This window comes from Pristis pectinata, chromosome 1, assembly GCF_009764475.1.
Source record: "Pristis pectinata isolate sPriPec2 chromosome 1, sPriPec2.1.pri, whole genome shotgun sequence".
Taxonomy (NCBI): Eukaryota; Metazoa; Chordata; class Chondrichthyes; order Rhinopristiformes; family Pristidae; genus Pristis; species Pristis pectinata.
Window position 1 is genome coordinate 65365168 of NC_067405.1, and position 21518 is coordinate 65386685.

General features: G+C 41.4%; 1 protein-coding gene across 2 annotated transcripts in view; it reads left to right on the forward strand.

Moving 5' to 3' along the window:
• Positions 1 to 21518, forward strand: part of LOC127574238 (SH3 domain-binding protein 4-like) — a 60779-nt gene that overhangs the window by 33895 nt on the left and 5366 nt on the right. For both annotated transcript variants that reach the window (XM_052023070.1, XM_052023077.1), the window contains exon 4: positions 16869 to 17057. In XM_052023070.1, coding sequence (XP_051879030.1) covers positions 16869 to 17057 — 189 coding nt within the window. The remainder of the gene's footprint in view (positions 1 to 16868; positions 17058 to 21518) is intronic.

The window sequence follows — 21518 nt, forward strand, 5'->3', positions numbered from 1 at the left end:
AAGTATTTGAGCTAGTACGCAAGGGGAAGGAACTTTACAGTGTGACAATTAAAATGCAGGGTGTTGGACTTACGGAGAACATGGACAGGTTTGATGGGCCAAACAACCACTTCTGTTAGGTTGCAAGTGTTTTCGTATTCGAAGTAATGCCGTCAATTACTGATGAACTGAACATGGTATCTGCATATAGTTCTAACAAAAAGGGAGCAATTCCTTATAAACGTGATCTGTATGTGACAAGTAATGCCACTAAAACGGAAAATTCTGCTCCTGAAATCCATGACCCTGGCATTTTATAGTGATTTCAATCATCGTGTGTTTGCATGCACACGTGTGTGTGGGGATGGAGGTAGTTGTAGTTGCAGTTGGTGTGTTGATATTGGAATAAGTTGGTTTGATTGGTTCAGCAGCTGGAATCTTGCCATGGGATTCTGACTTGGTACAGCTGTCTAACTTTACCCCACTCTGTGCTACTCCACGAAGCACTCATTTGTTATCGCGCTCTTGGCCCTTCCAGTCAGAATGCTTGTAGGTATGAGCCTGCACTTTAAAAAGACCATGCATTCAGACTCCATGTTGGATAGTAGAAACATTGTGCCAACCCCTGACCACCCTGCTATGCCCAATGGACGTGATGTGGATCAGATGATGGTATTGGTTTATTATTGTCACTTATACTGAGGTGCAGTGAAAAACTTGTCTTGCATATTGTTCATACAGATCAATTCATTACACACTGCATTTAGTACAGAGTGCATTGAGGAAGTACAGGGTAAAAACAATAACAGAATACATAGTAAAGTGTCACAGCTACAGGGAAGTGCATTGCAGGTAGACAATAAAGTGCAAGGTCAAACAAGGTAGATTGTGAGGTAAAGAGTCCATCTCATCGTATAAGGGAACCGTTCACAGGCAGTCAGTCAACGCATAGAGCGGTTGCTGCCAGTCCCAGCAACGGCTGCAGCTCTGAGCCCCCACATCTCAGCCCTGAATGTTCGCACCAGCCCACCCAGCACCAGCCCTCGCAACAAGCCGTAGGGCTATTCATTACTGCAAGAGTGGAGGGCAGAAGTTCGTGCCGGGTTCTCAGCACCGCAACAGCAGGGAAGGTGAAGGTTTGCATCAGGTTCCCAGCACTGCAGTGCACAGCAGCAGAGAGTGCTGGGCTTCCCACCAAGCTCCCAGCACAACAGTGCTGTCAGCAATGCATCCCTCTGTATATAATGCTCTCCTGGCCCTTCCAATGCTGATTTCATTAACATTCTCCTTCCTGAGAGCGCCAAGGGAGGTATTGGTGTGTTCTGTGGGACTTGTGCACTTCAGAGCGAAAAGACTCTTTAAATCTGAAAAACAAACTGTTGGGGGAACTCAAGTGGATTAGGCAGCATCTGTGGGGCAAAGACATGCTTGACATTTCAAGTCAAGACCGTCCAAAACATCAACCATCCTTTTGCCTCCACAGACTGCTTCATCCGCTGAGTTCCTCCGGGTGTTTGTTTTGCTTGCTCCAGATTCCAGCATCTACAGTCTCCGTGTCTTCTCTTTGAATCTGATGTGGTTAAAGCAGTCTAACCTAAATAATGTGAAGTTGACCTTCACTGGAAGTTTCACGGGAGCTGTGAGCTCTTCCAAACCAGGCACCTTAAATAGCTGGCTGGAGGAGAAAAAGCACAGATGGCAGACAGAAGACTTCCTGCTTTGTCAGCAGAGTTCTTGGTGTAACATCTCTGTGATCAGTCCTTATGCTTATTCTTTAAAGAGCAATAGTGTCCTGTCCTTCATTTGAAATATATGTCTCTCCATTCACTGCTGGTCTCCTGACGTAATATTTTAAACATGACACATAAGCTCTATGGTGCTGCATAAAAGTGCATACAATTATTAAGGTGTGTAACAGTCCCTGGACTGCACAAGGTTTAATGATGCATTGAATTGAAATCGCCGATTTAAGCTGAAAGGCTTAATGTGTGGTAATCATGGAATATTCACTCCAGTCGGTGGTCTCAAAACAGTCAACAATAAAATTCAATGATCATTAACATCAGTGGAATAATTTAGGAAAACATCTTGGAAATGTTTGGGGGTATATATGTATATCTGAGGTATGTGTTCTAAAAGTACAGCCAATGCCATGGTGCACAACTTTTACCCCTTTTTCAGCTTCATTACAAAATAAAAAGATCTGAGATGTTTTCTGAATGCAGCAAAGATGCACTTTATATTTGCACTGATTCCAGCCCTGTTTCTGCCCATGACAGACAGTGTTACCGGGAGACCTTTAATTAAGTTGCTGTACAAATGTTGGGCCAGTGAAATAGAAATGACTGGATGGTGTGGTGGGACAATTGCATGTTCATTCAATGTCCTTGCATATTTTTATGGAATAGAATCTTTGATTGGTACAGCATAGATGAGCCCAGTTAGCTCTTCAATTCTGTAACAGATTTTTCTAAAAGCAATCCAGTTAGTCCCATTTCCCAGTTCTTTCCTCATATCCCTGCAATCTTTTACTCAAATATTTATCCAGTTTCCTCTAGAAAAGCCACAACTGAACCTCGACCCATCAGCATGTCAGTTGATTCATCCCAACTCTATCAGAGTTCTGTTTCTGATCACCCTGGTTGTTTTTCTGATGACCTCTGGTTATCAGCCTCCTAACCACTGTATAACTCTTCATTTAGTCTTTCAACCCTTCCTTGATTTTAAACCCATCTGTTAAATCTCTTTTCAGCTGCCTTTGCAATTCGTCTGTGGACTTGACCACAAAATTGACCCCACCTCCTCACCTTGTTCTTGATACACACAATGTGCCTGATAAGCACTTTGCAATTATTGGTTTAATGGCGTTAATCTGTTTAAAGTAATTCTGCATCAAAAGTGTGAGTATTGTTGGTGCATAGCACAGTCATGAGCCTCTAAAGATGGGAATTGAAAACTTTGTGATTGGTGTCATAATTCTGAGATGTTCCCATATTTACAGCTAAGCTACCAGCTTTAAATATGCCCTTTCTGTAGGCCTTGGTCACTTTCGTGGAATTTTTCAACCCATCTGCATCTGTGTGATTGGTTAGACAGCACTTCCAAAAGCCTTTGTTGTACTTTAGGTGTGAGTTTTCATTTACAACCCTGTAGCCAGAAGTTGTGTACAATTAAATACAAGTGGTTTTATTTGTTCATGGGCTGTGGTACTGCTGTACTACCACATGACTTGTCTTTTGCGGCATTTAATGAAAGACACTCATAAAAGAACTGTCATGAAAAAAAGTGCAGAATTTGCAAGGTGCTAGGTTTGGCAAAATGTTTATTATAATCTTCCAGGGGACAAACTTTGTTTCTTCTCAATCAAAGGTTTATTGTTTCTAGCCTGCTTGACAAATCAAACTGTCATCCTACAGGCAGGGACAGTGGGAGTATACTGTGGTTTCTTGCATAATTGCCAGCGCAGACTTGAAAAATGAGATGATTTCATTGCTTCTCTCTCAGACTGATTGCAAGTGATGATTCATGCTGAATGAGAACTTGCTCAGAGAAGCAGATGTGTATCAAACGAGTTTAAAAATGACCTAAAACCATCTTAAGACACAGGGATCTATTAAATTGCAGCTTGGTGCATTCATCTCCACAGCTCACTTGCAGTGTTCAAAATCTCAGACTCGTCAAAGTACTGCTGCTACCTGTATATTGAAGGTGAGATTTACCACGGTCTCAAAAATCTGCAAATTTTCACAAGTGTAAATCTCTAAAACTAGACAACTGACTTCAGTAGTGCCCTGGAACGGTTAAACAGAAATCCAGTGATCAAATGAAACTCTCCAGGAAGCTAGAAATCTAATATAAAAACAGGAAATACTGGAAATATTCATACACTTTGTTTGGAATTGAATAGAGCTAACTCATTACTCAGAAACAAAGTCCTGCCCTCAACTAAGCCACAGCCGCAGTATTTCAAATTTTGTTTTTGGTGTGTATGGAAAATAATTTCTGCTTTCTGTATTTAAGTGCAAATTATTATCCAGGGATCTCTTTGGTGCCAACTAAATACGCAAGTTATGTATGGTGAACTTGAGCTGGAGTGTTTTGTGTGCACTGACGTCAAGAGGCTTTGTAGGCCTGGTAATCTCACTTCGTAAAAAGTTAAATGTAAAAGTACAGCAAACTGAAAGAATGTGTGACATCCTGATTCTGAAACCTGGGCAACTCTGTGCTTGAATTTTATAATCTCTGCTTTGTCCTTTTCAAGTCCCAACAAGTATTCAAAAGACCTGTTTTTGGGTGAATCCTAAACTAAGGCAAAATGATGGGTTGGTTTCAGCAACTGCCAATGCATGTTAATTAGAACCATTAATTTTAAACTGAATGGCTTCAAGGATTCCACGATATAGATCCATTAAAAGGCAAAGGTGATGGCTCCCACAATTCTGTGGATTGTTGCGTTTAGATCCTATGCCCTCTTTATCTGACGGAAAAGCTGTTTGCAATTTATGTAGCAATGATTAACACTACTGAAGACTGGTCTCGATTACTGGCATCTGCACATTTGCCAGCCGTGACTCAGTAGTAGGACTGTCAGCCTGGAGTTTAAAGGTCAGGGTTTATGCTCCACTCCTGAGAATTGACTGCTGGTCTGGTTTAATGCCTCTGTGCTTTCTTGATGAAGTGTTGCACTGCTGAAAGCCTTGCCTTTGGTTTAGCTGCTCCCTGTGCTTAAGGAAGTAGTTCTCTGGGTTTGTCGAAACCCAGGTGGGAAGCTGGTTTATCTAGTCATTTATCTGGAAGCCGTTTATTAACAATACTACAGTGACCACACTCCACCAGTACTTAATTAGCTTTAAAGCATTCTAGGGCCTCAAAAAATGATAAAGTGTGCACGATAAGTTTGTTTTCTGTTGCTGAAATATTAGTGATGACACAGAGTGAATGTTGCCATTATAGCACACTCCTTGTATCAGATTTCACTGTTCTAGAATTTGAAATTAAATCATAACTTTCATCCTCAATTTAATTCCTATCCATCCTCATTTCACCCACCAAACCTCTGCCTTTTAACCTATGGGAGAAGTGAAGAATAGGACGGAAAACTTTGATGCTTTCCCTCGTGTTATTTTCTGGGCCTAAAAATGGCGACAAGGCAATTAGTAATTCCGGAGAAATTTCTGACTGCGATTCCAGCAGGGTGGATGTCTTTATTTTCTGCATTTTAAAACTGAGGAAAGCATCACTTCAGTCTTGCATATCAAGGACCAGGGTATGAGCACTGGCTGGTGTTACTGAGATGAACTCCAGCGAGGCATGGACTTTCTGCTGCAACTTGCATCTCAAATAAACTTTTAGTTTTGTATGACCCCAAGGTATGTTTTTGTAACACAAACTTTATCATTTAAGAATCAAATTTGGGAGAAAAGTGAAGTTTGAATTAAATAATTTCTGGCATCAGTGGTCAAAGCCAGATCTAACCCAAAAATTATAGTGCCAGGATTCATTAAAAACATTCAGAATTCCAAGTTCTGATGAAAATTTGATTTAAAATATCAACGGCAAATCCTTTGTTACATCCTCATTAAAATGCAAGCTAAGTATATTAGTGTGCATGTAAAATGCAGGTGTGCTGGAACAGACAGACAGCAAGCACAGCAGTGAATCACCCTCCCTCCCCATGACCCTACACAACTCCAGTTCTTGTTTCCCATCTCGCCCCCCCCCCCCCCCCCCCCCCCACCACAGGACTGCACTCTGTCTAGGATAATCCCAGGAGTGGGATCCCAGCAGTGGCAACAGCTAGGTGGTTTCCTGGGAGCATGTGGATGGGGTCCTGGATAGGAAGGAAGTAAAGCTGGGTCCTGGGGACAGCAGGTGGTCTTGTGGGACTACAGGCCCTGTGAGTAAGGCTAATGTTGAGCTGGACAATGGACCTTTGTCCCTAGGGTAGGAACAATAATTTTAAGAATTATGTAGCACAACATCCTGCAGTAATAATGCTTAAGGGTGGTGGGGAGGGCGGGGGGGGCAGGGCAGCACCATGAAAGATGTTATTGCTTCATTCCTGTCTACATTGAGGAAATAACAACGTAAGGAGGAGTAGGTCATTTAGCCCTATGTGACTGTTTTGTCAGTTGAGCACAAGTAGAGACATGTTTTACCTCAACGTCACTTCCCTGCACTGACCCCAGCTCTCTTTATTCCCTTAATATTAAAAAAAATCTTTCAATCTGTCTTGAATGTACTTGGCCATGAGTCTCTACAGCTCACTTGGATAGAAAGTTCCAAGATTCAATATCCATTGAGTGAATAACTTCCAACTCAGCTCTGTCCTGAATGGCTGATCCCTTCTTTGCTTCGAGGCACCCCAGTTGGAAGCAATATCATCAGCACATCTATCCTAGGAAGTCTATACATTTCAATACAACTGCCTCTTATTCTTCCAAGCTCCAGAGAATGTAGGTTACTTATCCATCACATAACAAACCACCTATCCCAAGAACCAATCTGGTGAATCTTCACTGCATTCCCTTAATCACAGGCATGTCTTTCCTTCATAGACCATATCTGTGTACATTATTTCAGATGCAGTATTCTTTTATTGAAGAAAGATGTCTTTATTCTTGGCTTGAATCTTTTTGCAGTTAAGGTCAGTGTGCTGTTTGCCATCCTAATTGCTAGCAGTACCTTCACGTTAATCTGCATTGATTTGTGTACAGGCGCATTTTGAACACCTTTACGTTCCACCTTCCAGCTCTAACTGTCTTAAAAAAAAATTTTCTTTTTATTTTTCTAACCAAAGTGGATGACCTTGCCTTTTCGCATTAGATTCCATCTGTCTTTCCCTCGCTGTTGACATAACCTGCTTGTATCCCCAAAGTCTCTCTGCATCCTCTTCACAGCCCAAACTGCCACCCAACTTTGTATCAACAGCAAGTGTGGATGTTTTACCCTGGATTCCCCTCATTCAGATGGCTTTACAGATTGTGAACATTTTGGGTACCAATCCCTGCAATGCCCCACTGGTCTATTTTCCCTCTTCATAGCTGGTGCATTTATTCCTACTGTGTTCTGTCTGTTAACCAATCCTCAATCTATGCCTGTATGTTAACCCTTAAATAGTGCATGGTCTGATGTTGTTTAATCTCCTGTGTGGCTCTGTCAAAAGGCTCCTGAAGGTCCAAATACACCATATCAACTGATTCACCCTTATCCATTCTGCAAGTTATAACCACAGGTAGCTCTAGTGGATTTAGCATTAATAAATCCACATTGACTCTGCCCACTCCTATTATTATTTTCTAAGTGCTCTGTTACCACTTCCTTAATAGATCACAGCATTTTCTCTTCTAATCTCAGTCTATTAATAAAATGTGCTTATTTAAAATTGTTCTGGGTTATGAATGTCCAGATACAAAACTAGTATGGAACCATCCTCTTCTGATAGCATGGAAGAATATGGAAGTAATTTTAGCAGAGAGCCTTGACACATGCAATTTTCCAGCCAATCATTTTAATTATAAGGTGACTTATAAGGTATTTATGCTATCAACTGCTTTGCTGGGTAACTTGATTAATTTGAAATAATTGGATGCATTGGAAAATTAACTAACTTAAAAACACAGATGTTGAAAACACAGATTTTGAGAGGGCATGCTTTTTTTTATATAAGTGCACATTTTAAGGTTACTATGACCTCTCAGAAAAACATGCAACCTTCAATCATTAACAGAAGTGTTTGAATCCATGTCTTGTTGTCCCATTCCACCTGCTGCTGTTAGCAGATACTGAATATCCTAAAGTGGCTAGATCATCATTAAAGCCAGCTTAACAAGGGGTGTCTGCATTTACTTCATTTGGAACTAATTGTGAAAGTAACCCATTTCCTGAACAGGCCATACCCCCACAGGAATAATCTTGCTGCCATCTATTATTCCCAAAATTCTTGACCAGGGAGTGTAGTTGAGATGCAGGCATTGCGTGCTGCGTTTCCCTTTTCCTGGTCTAAGCTACAAAACAGGCACGTTTCTGTACAAAGGTCAGGTGATTTTTATGTACCAGCTGGTAGGAAATAGTGGAAGTCAGCGGTCACTGAGGGAAATATCTTTACTTTTTGTGTGGTCCAAAGTATGGCTCCATTAGCAGAGGTCCACAGTCAGAAAACAGTTTGTTCCTGTAGTGTTGAGAGTAGTGAGTAACAACATAAATGCAGTGCTTTAGGGAACTGAAGATGCTGCCCATCACTTGCAAAGTTAATAATGAGTGTTAGCTGCAGTTTATTCAACAGTATGTGAAATCATTATAGAACCAAGTATAAAACTGTGACAAAATCCAATCACTTATCTCTGCCTTTTAAAGTCAACCTGTATCAACAGAGCCATTTTAAACTGTAGTTATGTGGATCTGAGGAGACAATGAACTGGAAAATAAAAGTTGCTGTCAAGTTTAGAATGATCTTGCCTGGCTGCTGTGATAAATTTTAGCTCAAAGTTGTCTGCTCTGTGAACAGGTCCTATGATCTCAGACTGGTGACTGTGCCTCAGATCTCTGCTCTATTGGAAACAACTTGTTCTGTCACCGCAAAACAATGTGTGATTTATTTTACTGCAAACGCAGTGTTGCGAGTTTATCAATGCTCGTTTTTCCTCTCAGATGCAAGATTTTATGTAAAATGTCCTGTTCAATCAAATTGTGACCATTTCTGGCAACGCCATTCCTTGCTGTGGTCAAAGTCAAGGTATTCAAGGGGTTTTATTACTTACAATAAATGACCTCGATAAATTGGATCTTAACATTTGGGAAATACTAGAGTTAATTGTGCAGATAATGCCTCCTTTGTTTAACCTTAAACACTGCCCGTTTTCTGAGCTAATCTCGAGGGAAATAAAGGAGATGCCAAGTTATCCCATGTAAGTCAGTGTAGCTATCTGACTATGGTGAGCAGGTTATTAAAGACTCTGCAAAGTCTCCATCACCATTGATTCTTGATATCTGGAGCAATGAAAGAGTAATTTTAATTGTTTCTGGGAGGGTGATTGCGGAACAGTGCAAATAGTCCAGGATGAATCGATGTGGTGCAACACTGGTATTGGTTTATTATTGTCACTTGTACCTGGAATTGGTTTATTATCGTCATTTGTACCAAGGTACAGTGAAAAACTTGTCTTCCGCCTGATGGGAGAGGAGAGAAGAGGGAATAACCTAAGTGGGTGGGGTCTTTGATTATGCTGGTTGCTTCACCAAGGCAGCAAGAGGTATAGACAGAGTCCATGGAAGGGAGGCTGGTTTCCATGATGTGCTGGGCTATGTCCACAACTGTCTGCAGCTTCTTGCGGTCCTGGACAGAGCAGTTGCCATACCAAGCTGTGGTGCGTCCGCATAGGATGCTTTCTATGGTGCATTGATAAAAGTTGGTGAGCATCAAAGGGAACATGCCAAATTTCTTTAGCCTCCTGAGGAAATAGAGGTGCCTGTGAGCTTTCTTGGCGGTGGCGTCCATGTGGTTGGACCAGGACAGGCTATTAGTGATGTTCACTCCTAGGAACTTGAAGCTCTCAACCCTCTCGACCTCAGTACCGTTGATGTAGACAGGTGCATGTACACTGCCCCCTTTCCTGAAGTCAATAACCAGCTCTTTTGTCTTGCTGACATTGAGGGAAAGGTTGTTGTCATGACGCCATGTCTCTAAGCTCTCTATCTCCTTCCTGTACTCCGACTCATCATTATTTGAGATACGGCCTACTACGGTGGTATTATCTGCAAACCTGCCGATGGAGTTGGAGCAGAATCTGGCCACGCGATCATGAGCATATAGGGAGTAGAGTAGAGGGCTGAGGACACAGCCTTGTGGGGCACCAGTGTTGAGAATAATAGTGCTGGAGGTGTTGCTGCCTATCCTCACTGATTGTGGTCTGTTGATCAGAAAGTCAAGGATCCAGTTACAGAGGGGGGTGTGTCCCAGGTCTTGGAGTTTGGTAATGAGTTTTCTTGGAATTGTAGTATTGAAGGCAGAGCTGTAGTCAATAAACAATAGTCTAACATAAGTGTCTTTACTGTCCAGATGCTCCAGAGATGAGTGTAGGGCCAGGGAGGTGGCATCCACTGTTGACCTGTTTCGGTGATAGGTGAATTGCAGTGGGTTGAGGTTGTCTGGGAGGCTGGAGTTGCACGTTTTCCAGCTTTCAGGAAAATGGATTTGCATAATGACATGCATGCTCTGGATGCTGCTTTCTGGCTGCCACAAGTTGAGCACTGAGAAAGCAAATGCAGCAGATCAATGTGAAGTGAATGTGGAACTCTTAAAGCTGTGTGTTAAGATGCGTTAAACATGCAAGAAGATGATGCACCCAAGAAAGGTGAGACAAACCAGTTTAAGCCTCCCTTCCCCGCCAGTTCCAATCTGAACTATTAAGTGGAGAAGGGGAGGAATGAGACCTCAGCATCTCATTACAGCAGATAAAGGCACCAGGACAGATAGGCAAAAGGAGGAAAGTGCTTGGTCTTGGACACAGATCCTCCTTACTTTGTAATGCCCAAAATGGATTCCTTGTCTATTCCCTGTGAATTTGAGTCGGTTTCTCTTCCACTGAGTTGTCAAGTGTAAAATTCAGCTTAACTGTATGTGATCTTGGATGTTGTGAAAGGAAATATTTAATGCAATGCTGCTTCATTCACTTAAATCTATTAAAAGCAGCCTGGAAGTTTTGACCTTGTCCTGACAACTCAGGGGAAGCGGTGTGTTGAGCTGCTGTTTGTACTGATGTTGATGGTACAAAACTTCAAATATAATTTAAGGGAAGTTTGTCACAAAATTCAATGATACTGAAAGTATTAAAAGGTGACTGAGTTTTATCTTTCAGCAGTCGACTTCAGTCTAACTAACCCTCAACAGGCTTGGCAAAGTCAGTGCAGAGTGAGTGAGAGACAATGTTTGTCTCTGGAAGTTGAGTTGATTAATATGGAAAGGGAGACCTGTTTGAGCACATGTTACCATGTTGTTGGGAGAAGTTGTTGGCTGCAGAGCCAGAAAATATTTGAAATAGCACTAAATTATTAGCCAGTGTGGTAGTAAGTGAGAGGGGAACATGATACCCTTGTAGACTCAGGAGACTGCCAATGCTGGAATCTGGAGTAAAGAACAAACTGCTGGAGGAACTCAGCAGGTGAGGCAGTATTTGTCAAGGCCTAGGGTGTTTGATGTTTCAAGTTAAGAGCCTGCATAAGGACTGGTACCCTTGTAGTTTACATCAATGTGTGGTATGAACTGATAACAACCCTGGTGTCCAAGACTGGGTGGTCTGGTTGCAACAGGGGTCAGATGTAGTCCATGGATAGTGCATGATTAAAGCAGGCAGGTGCAATTAACACATGTTTAACATGGCAAGAGAGTGCTGCATTAATCACACTTAATTGGCAGCCCTGTTCCAAAATCCTAGCCTAGATTTTGTGGTCGGTGACAAAGTAATGATGCTGAATTCTGACCTCAAAAGCTGCCCACAAAGAACCAATGATCTCCATGTTGTGAATAGAGCTAATGTGCAACAGTTGCTGTTTGCAACTGGATTGATAATCAGGCCAGATCTGATGACTGGCACAGACAGTTTAAAGACACTGGAATCATTAAATGTCTCATTCTATTAGATAAAGGTTCTTGCTGATCTGAAAGGTCAAATGACTACTCTCCTACCGGTAGGGGAATCCCATCATGGCTGAATTAGATTGCTTTTCCTCTTCCCTGAATTAGATTGCCTGTCCTCACCCCTTGCAGTATTAGGGATGTTTTTCTTCAGAAATTTTGGCACATATTGTCAAACTCCAGTTTTGATAAACTTTTAATTTTAAATTCCATGCAGAAGTGAAGCTAGTTTCAGCTCCAGAGCAAACCTTGGGACTTGTCCCTCAGCATGAAATACCTTCCATCTGAATTCGGTTGCATAATAGTGACAACTGCCATATACAAAATGATGATGAAGGAAAGAATTTAATTATTATATGTCACAATGTCTCTTGAACATAAATAATACTGATTCAGAACTCCTACACCAAGATTATCTGTTCCATTAGTCTCTCTGATTGCTAATAGCATTAAAGTAATGAAAGAGAAACTAATTTTGCACCATCAAGGCATATTCCAAATTCCACCCTGCTGCCGTGCACAAGGAGTTTGCCACCTAAGGTTGTTCACTCACTTAACATTCGATAGATTTGAGATGTTCATTGTGTGATGCATTTTGACTTCTCTCCATACACAACGGCACTGTGGGTGTGCAAGTCTCACCAGATGTTGTTGGACACCGGAGCCATGTTGCATTATCAGCATTGGCCTGAAACAAAAACACCCAGCAAAATGTCTGCAGATTGTGATTTTCAAAAACAGTTGGGCAAGGTTATCGTTTGGTTTTGCACCTTCCTCCTTTTGCCTATCTGTTCTGCATGGATGTACTATCCCTTCCTTTGAATTACACTGCGTCTTTTTGCGATTAGTCTTCCGTCACCTGAGATTCCTCCTTTCAGGGTTTTCCAGTCTGTTCTATTCGTGACAATTTCACCTACTATTTTTTATTTCCCTTGTTATTCTGCATCATTCTACTAATTACTGACTCTTACACTGCTGTGAGCTACCTATATCTGCCCAACAATTCTTTACCGTGCTGTGTTCAAAGATGTATAAAGTACGCTTACTCCTCAGACTTGCAAACATTGCCACAAGCAACGTGATTCGCTAAGAGGATAAATTGACCTCTGGGTGGATATACCTCTGGGTAGGGTGCTACTGCAAATCCCGAAGCAGCTGTACCAGATCAAGTTCTTTGCTTTCGTTATCTTTGAAGCTTCGCTATTATAGTCTTTCGAAATCAACTTGTTCGAGTCAGTGCAAAAGATGATCCTATTTCTGCCTAGGACTGCCTACCTGCTTTGGTCCCTACAGTTTGGAGGTAGATTCCACATAGAGTCATACAACCATACATCACAGAAACAGGCCTTCTGGTCCCATCGGCCCATGCTGACCAAGATGTCCATCCAAGCTAGTCCCATTTGCCCATGTTTGGCCCATATCCCTCTAACCTTTTCCTATCCGTGTATCTGTCCAAGTGCCTTGTTAATGTTGTTAATGTACCTGCCTCAACCACTTCTGGCAGCTTATTCCATATACGGACCACCCTCTGGGTGGGTGAATGTTGTCCCTTAGATTCCTATTAAATCTTTCCCCTCACCCTAAATCTATGCCCTCCAGTTCTTGATTCCTCAACTCTGGGGAGAAAGTGTGTGCGTTCACCCTATCTATGCTCCTCATGATTTTATACACCTCGATATGACCACCCCTCATTCTCCTATGCTCCAAGGAATAAAGTCCTAGCCTGTCCAACCTCTCGCTATAATCCCATCCCTTGATTCTTGGCAACATCCTGGTAAATCTCTGCACTCTTTAAGCTTAATGGCATCTTTCCTATAGCAGGATGACAAAAACTGAACACGATATTCCAAATGCGGCCTCACCAACGTCTCGTACAACTGCAACAAAACATCCCAGCTTCTATACTCAGTGCCCTGACTGATGAAGGCCAGCGTGCCAAAAGCCGCCTTCATCACCCTGTCTACCTGTGACTCCACTCCACTCTGTAAGATGGCAGAATAGAATACATACTGATACATAGGATGTATCAGTACTCCAAATGGTGAAGTGGTATTGATAATTTTCTCGAGTTTACAATTAGCACTTGCCCATAGTATTGAATGTGAGCTATTTTAGGTGTTGTTGGACTTTGCTATGCCATGCTTTAAAATGTCACTCTTTGTTTCAAAAGGGTTGTTGTCCTGGTAACACACTTGAGGTGCAAGATATGTTCCCTATTTTGTACACTGTATGTAACAGCTGATTCTGAGTCGTGGGTCCACAGGTGGTGGCATCCCTTGTGGGACCAGCCCCCAGGAGATTATTTCTCACATTCAAGCCTCAGTGAGCATTGGTGGAGAGAAAGGGAAGGAGCAGAATCTCAACTTCTCAACAAACAATGGGCATGGAGCAACACAGCCCTTGCTTTGTTAGTAATCGTTCAGCCATTTCCTGTCATTCTGCAGTAGATTGCGAATGAGAATGCATGGAAGAGAAAACCATGCTGCCCACTGAACAAACAGAAGCATATTCTGTGTGTTTGATTATATCTTCGACCTTTATTTATTTTCTGAAGGGGAAGTGGTATGAATGGGGTAGATCAGTGTGGAATGGGATAGCTGAACCACAAGTCTCCCATGATGTGACAGGGAGAAGGTTCAAGGACACTAAAAAAAACAGAACCAATAGTGTACATTTCTGTGGTGGAAGGAGGATGAAATGTTCAATACCAACGAAGTCTTTCTTAATTCAGCTATCACTTCAAGGCCATTTTTACAAGTAATTTGTGTCTTTCTTTCAAAGCATGTTCAGTTTCCTGGTCTCAAGCATTTCCACGTAGTCCCAGATTTTCTGCTCTGTGAAAGGAAAAGAACTTGTAATATAGCATCTTTCACAAGCCCAGGACATCCAAAAACATTGTACAGAGTAGTCTCTTTTATAACATAAGGATGCATGGGAACCAGTTTGTGCCTGGATGGTCTTGCAAACAATAACTAAATTATCCATTTTAAATGTTAGTTGTAGAACCAGGATATTGCCTGGATTCAAGATAGGAGAAGCTGGGCTTGTTTCCCCTGGAGCGATGAAGGTTGAAGGGTGACCTGACACAAGTATATGGAATTGTAAGAGACATAGGGTAGATGGTCAGAATCTCTCTCCCATGGTACTGGTACCAAAAATAAGTGGAACTAGGTTTAAGCTAAGAGGATGGAGTTCTAAAGGGGATTTGAGGGGAAAGTTTTTTGCACAGAGAATTGTTGATATCTGGAACACTGGCAGAGGAGGTGGTTCTGTGATTCAAAACCATTCCATAAATTGAAACTTGGTGTGAAATGCAGGGATGTCAAAAGTGTATCACTGAGTACTGAAAGGGAACGGGCAGTTAAGTGGGACTCCTGTGGATTGCTGGTACAGATGCAGTGGGCTCAGTGTCCCCATGTGTGCGATGTTATTCTACAATTCTATGGACACTAAGGAAAACACCAGAGCAGGTGATTGGGAAAGACCTATTCTTTATTAATAGTCTCATTAAGTCTTAGAATTGCTCAATCAATTTACTTCAATTGCACTGGTGGTGTGAGTAACCTTTGCATTCCTGAGCTGCTCAGTTGTGTGTGAAACTCTTGTGTTGCAACTTCATTTTCTTTCCATTCACCTTCCCTCATTGTAATTACTGGTACTGCCATGAGCTGTTCCTTTACCTTCAAATCTTGCAACGCTTTAGGGAGTAGCATTGTTCTTACATTAGCAACTAATACTTGGTTGAAAGCCATAAAATCCATAGAAGATTGTTTTTATTGAAGCTCGATTTGGAGTTGGCTTCCATCCCACTACCAAAGAGTTGCATCTAACAAGGTGGTTCAGCTTCGTGTCCAAGGCCCATGATTGATATTGTTAAATTGGGCAAGTGCTGAGGACATGGCATGTTGATAGGTGATTGCAAAACCTACTCAGAGTCTGAGAATGTGCAGGATTCTGAAAAGAATTAGATGTGAATGGCTCAAGCAATGAAAAATGATGTCCCTCAAAGTAGATATTTTGTTAGCCGAGCCAGGCCAACTAAATGTAAGTACTGAATGAGAAATACATCTAATTGCACAAGTCATGGGGGTGGCTTCTAGTGCAGGGAAACTGTAGCTTGCAGGCATTGGGTTACATGTATGGAACACTAACATCGTCATTGACCATTGATAACAATTGCTGATTTCACTACATCTGGAGCTCTTGAGCTTCTCTGCCTGGTGTTTGTTAAACATTGGGGGGAAAAAAGATCTGGATTCATGCTGTCTGAATGATTCCTAGCTTAAGGAACCTCAGCTACTCAAAGGCTGGCTCAAGGGTTTTCAGACAGGATAGATTTTGAGGAGACCTGACATAGATCCACTAAATAATTATAGGTTTAGACAATGTTCCTGTTGATAGGTTATTCTCATTTGATATTAAGGAGCAGAGGGCTTGTTTAGACAAAATGAACGTGGAAATATTAGGTGGTTAGTTTCTTAGAAAATTGAGAGCCTAATATATTGCTGACAAACGATGGCTGATGACTTCAGATTTGCTTTTGAGAGGCAGGTGGAGCAGAGGGTTGCAAGTTGTAGGTAACAAGCTCTTCCATAAATAACATGGGTCATATGATATTAAATCTGCCTCAGTCATCTGAGGAGGTAGGATGGGAATTTCTCTGAGTAGTTATTCCCTTAATCCCTCATTCCCACTCCAGAGACCAAAGACTAAAATCTACACTGACAGTACAGTGCAGCAATCACCAAGTGCTGCACTGCCAGAGCTTCCACCAGTGAGGAAGTGTTAAACTGTGGCCTGGTCTGCTCTCTGAAGTGACCATACAAAAGTCCGTGCTGCTGTTTTGAAGATGAGCAAGGGTGTTATTCCTATTACTTTCAACACTTTCTCAAACAACTTCGACAAAGCAGGTTTGTTATTCATTCCCTCACATTGCTGTTTGCAGGACCTGCCACATTCACCGCATTACAGGTGGCCACATCTCAGAAGGTTCTCTATTGGCTGTCAGGTCCTTTGGGACTCCTGGAGGTTATGGAAGGCACTGCCTAATTGCAAGTCCTAATTTATGGGCTGAGTATTTTTTTTCCCTCATGTCTTTCCCAAGAGATCGAAGGTAGGGTGGGACAAAGTGTTTAAGTGATGATTCTCTGTTCTTTGAGCATGGTAGGCTGAAGGAACCAACTGGTGTTTACCTCCCAGGCAATTTCATCTGTCTGTATCTCACTGAGGGTTTATGAATTCTTCTTTTTGTTTCCAGGCCTTGTTGAAGCTGGACTGCCAGGGTCTGGTTGCCAGGCTCATTCAGGATTTTGTATTGCTCACCACGGCTGTCGAGGTGGCCTCAAGATGGAGAGAGCTAGCTGAGAAACTGGCCAGAGTTTCCAAGCAACAGATGGATGCTTACGAAGCTCCCCATAGGGACAAGAATGGAGTTGTTGAAACTGAGGTGAGATTATTCAGCCTGGCAGTTTTAGAGCACCCAGTACTCACATTATCTAGATTATGTAGCACAGCATTGATCCACCCACTTTTAAAGAGTCACTTTGAGTTTTGTGTCTGTTCCCTGTGAGTGCATTTTGTCCACTCTGTATATTTTTCTTCAAATCTTCCAACCTCATGCTTTGTTTTTCTGATGAACACTTAATTTTATTGTTTTTTTTTCAAATTATTAAATTGCCAATTTTTTTCCCCCAATTTGTTTTAGTAATTCTGAGAAGGTTATAATTTCTCTCCAGTATGCTAAACTGTTGATCATCTTAAATTTTTTTCTGTCTAATTTAAACAAGTCCCCTAATTTAGCAGGGGTTATCACTTTTGATATAGTACTTCCATGTCAAAGATTATCCAAGCGTAGATTTTAGAGAAACAGATGTCAAGAGGTGGGCCCCAGGAGTGAGATTTACAGCCCAAAGAGAGAGTCTCAGCCAGTGAGACCTGCCAGTTGGTGTGTTATTGCCTAAGACAGGAACCGCTTAGTTCATGATGACATTCAATCATCCTTTTTTTAATGCAATCTGCACTTAATTGTTTTATGATGTGCACTGCAAACACTGGTAAATATAAATGTCCTAATTTATACACAGTCTAGAGCACAAGAATTCTGTGTACAATGCAGACCAGTAAATATTAACAAAAGCAATTATTTGTGGGTTTGAGCAAAAGCTACAACATGTTCATGACAGCATTGGCTGTTTCTCTCTGCACAGATGTTGTCTGGTCTTCTGAGTGTTTCAAGTGACAAAAATGTGGATATTTGGAGATCAAAAGAAATATTTAAAATAAAATAACCTTTTACAAAGACCTAACAAAAAAAAACTTCTGTCAATATAACAAAAGTTATTTTCCATCTCACTTTATCACAGTGATCATCCATTTGAAAAACATTTTAAAGTACAAATATTATTTGGTTTACGTATCACTGCTCTAATACCACAAGCTAAAGTTAGACACTAAAATTAATTAAAATTAAGTAATTAAAATAAAACTTGCCAAACAACATAACCAACAATCCAAATAAAGTGAACTTGAATTTGAAGCTGATAAGACATGATGCAGTTCTTGTATTCCATATTTAGTGTTTGATTTGTTTTTATGTGCTTTGCTATAATACCATGTGGCCACTTTTGTTTAATTTATTATTTTCATTACAAGTCCAGTTGCTCTGTCCCTTTCAGAACCTGAACATGCTAGATCTGAGCAGCTGACACTGTGGTCTGAATATGCACATCAGCTGACACTCAGTTTGGTCATGATTTCAACACATTATGTATCAACATGTTTGAAAAATCAGACCATGTTTACATTAAACTACCGTGTGCTCAACAGAAAATGTTATCATCCCATTAATTTTTAACCAAAAAATTTAATCAATCATGTGGGCATATTGCTTGTTTCCCAGTCAACTTAGCGTTTTCATTAAATTAACTCAGCTTAAAACTAAATGCTTTGTGGAAAATAAGCAAGTTTCTTCAGATTCTTTAAAAATATCTGAAGATTAGATAGTTTTATCTGGTTGAAATGTGTATTCTACATCAGATGGATACTCTAGAATAATTCTACAAAGATTTTGATGGAAATAGAACAGCATCATAACAATGTCCTCTTCTCTACAAGCTATCAAAAATTGACATTTAATAACTCACTGCAAAGGAGTTCCTTTCTAAACTCCAAGAGGAGAAAAATTGTTACTGCCAAATTCCTCAGATTGTATTCCAGATAAATTGACTGTGCTGCCTATCTGTGTACATATCACAAGTGATGTTTATGGACAAAGTATAGTTCGCTCATTTATATTCAGTGCGACAGCCAACCACAAGGCACTAAAGAGCTGGGAATATCAAATTTCCCTTCCCTCCCCCACCAATCTGCCAAAAAGAGATCAAAACTTATAACAGATACAAATTTCAAAAAGAAACCCGTGTACATTTCTGTTTACAGCTTATGAAAAGTCGCTTTGAGCAAGTTTAATTGACAACAGCACAAAAAGTTGTCAAGGAATCTTATCAAAATCAAACTTACCAGGACTACAAGGTTAGGCTGCAAGGTTCCAAGATGGAAAATGAGGTGCTGTTCCTCTAGTTTGGGCTTGGAATCCTCCTGGCAATGGAGGAGGCTAAGGACTGATGTATCAGTGATAGTGTGGGAGGGGGAGTTGTGACTGGCAATGGGGAGATGCAGATCGCGGTTACGGACAGAGCACAAGTGTTCTGCGATTATGGTCACCTAGTCTGCGTTTGGTCTCACCAATTGTAGGGGTGGGGGACCAGGTGATTTACCCTTCCTGCTTCTCACTCAATGAGATTGTGGCTGATCCTTGACCTGATCCCAAATATTTGCTTGTATCTTCAAGTCCATCAATAAGCATGGTAGTCTAGTGGTTAGCATAATGCTTTACAGCACCAGCGACCCGGGTTCAATTCTGGCCACTGTCTATAAGGAGTTTATACGTTCTCCCCGTGTCTGCGTGGGTTTCCTCCGGGTGCTCCAGTTTCCTCCCACATTCCAAAGAAGTACGGATAAGGAAGTTGTGGGCACACTATGTTGGCGCCGGAAGTGTGGCGACACTTGCAGGCTGTCCCCAGAACACTACGCAAAAGATGCATTTCACTGTGTTCCAATGTACATGTGACTAATAAAGATAGCTTATCTTATTTTAGCTTGTCTTACTAAAGGAAGTTTATCAGATCTCTTGAAGAAAGTCTCAAGAAATTGTTTCCCAGTTTTTCCAATCTTCAAAAGCCCTGGATATGCTGGCCATCCACTGGCCAATCACAGCTGCACCTTCAAAAATTGTGCTCTATCAGCATTGTCCAGTCAGTCTGTCAGCATCTGCCAGCCTGAAAATGCATGAGTTGAACTTCAGAATGCATATGCTGGCATGTCAATGCACAAGTCTTCTGCTAATTCATGAGTCTCCCATCCGGTAGGTGATATTTGGCATCTCTCGAAAAATCCTAAAGTTCACTTTCCAACTGCAGTGTTTGACTTATATTGCTTGTTTTCATTGTGAAAGTGTTGGGCTACTGCCTCACCAGTCCATCATGGCTGTGTTCTTGGGAGTGTTTCCTGGAGTGATTTTTAAAATGTAGGATAGCGTCCAAGGACTCTGATTGTAAATGTAGAATGCTACATGTGGTTCAAGTGTTAACAGATTCCCACATGTACATCATTTCTGTGGAGTCGGCAAGAGTGCTCCTGCTGGCCTGGGACACCCCTTCCTCAGCTCTATACCATACACCACTGGATCCACACACTCCTGTGCTGCAGTGTCCTGAGGTTGTTCAACTGCTCCAACACCTGCTTCCCAGCTGTGGGATCTGACCTCGATTGAAACTGAGACATCTGTTGCCCATCGTTAATTATCCCTGAGCTTATTGGTCCACTTCAGACACTTTCTTGCCCTCCTCCGTTCTCTCTCCCTACACTACCAGCTAAGCTTTCTGGTTTCAGCCAAGTGTTGAAAGCTGCACTGAACTGTCACTAATCCACATCACTTCCTCTCTAATTTTATCCAGATATGAAGGGAGGTAGATCACACAGCTTGCCTTCCGTAGGGACAGGGTGTTTGAATGTGTTCGTGTGACAGAAGCTAAAGGAGAAGAATTGTAAACGTTGCACACAAGTGATGTGATGTGTACTTTTTCCCAAAGACAGTGGATTTCATGCTGGCTAAAATTTTGACTTGCCCTGTTTAATGGGCTCAGTCTGCTGCTCTTTCTGATATAGCTGTGTTTGACCTTCAACAATAACAATCAAAGAGTCACTTACTAATCCTGGTCAGCTGTTGAATGATTGAACTTGTACGAGGCCTACTACAGATGGTTCTTTGTTGCTGAACTGATTATATGCCCTCCTCTTAGCCCAAAGCCGATGTCTCAGGCACAGCATGAAACAAGCTGGTATTTCTGTCATACCATTCATCACAGGGTGACTTGACTTGTAAATAACAACTTGCTTAATGTTAGCCAAAGTTTGTAAGTGACTTCTGTTTTGCCTTCCCTCCCAGCTCCCATCTTGTCACTGATAAACAGGCCTGCTAATCAAAGGGGTGGGAACTTGTCAGACTTCACAGTGTGTCCTGAAATAATCCCTAAACAATTAAATATTATTGTGTAGACATGTAACAGCATTGTTACACCTAGCAAGGTCCCAGAAACAAGTTAAGGTGGTTATTTTGACTATAATTGTATCTACACCTGAATCAAGCACAGGATTGAACTTCTAAAAGGTCAGTGTAATATTAGGCAACTTTGGTGTGGATTTAAGGTTGTGGGTATTTTGCTGTTGGGAACAGCAATGCATTGAGTATACCTGAGGAAATGTTACAATGAGTTAATGTGACTAATCCTAACTAATTTTTGTTTTAATTGTAATTATCTTTCTGATCTCAAGGAACTTGCTCTAATTG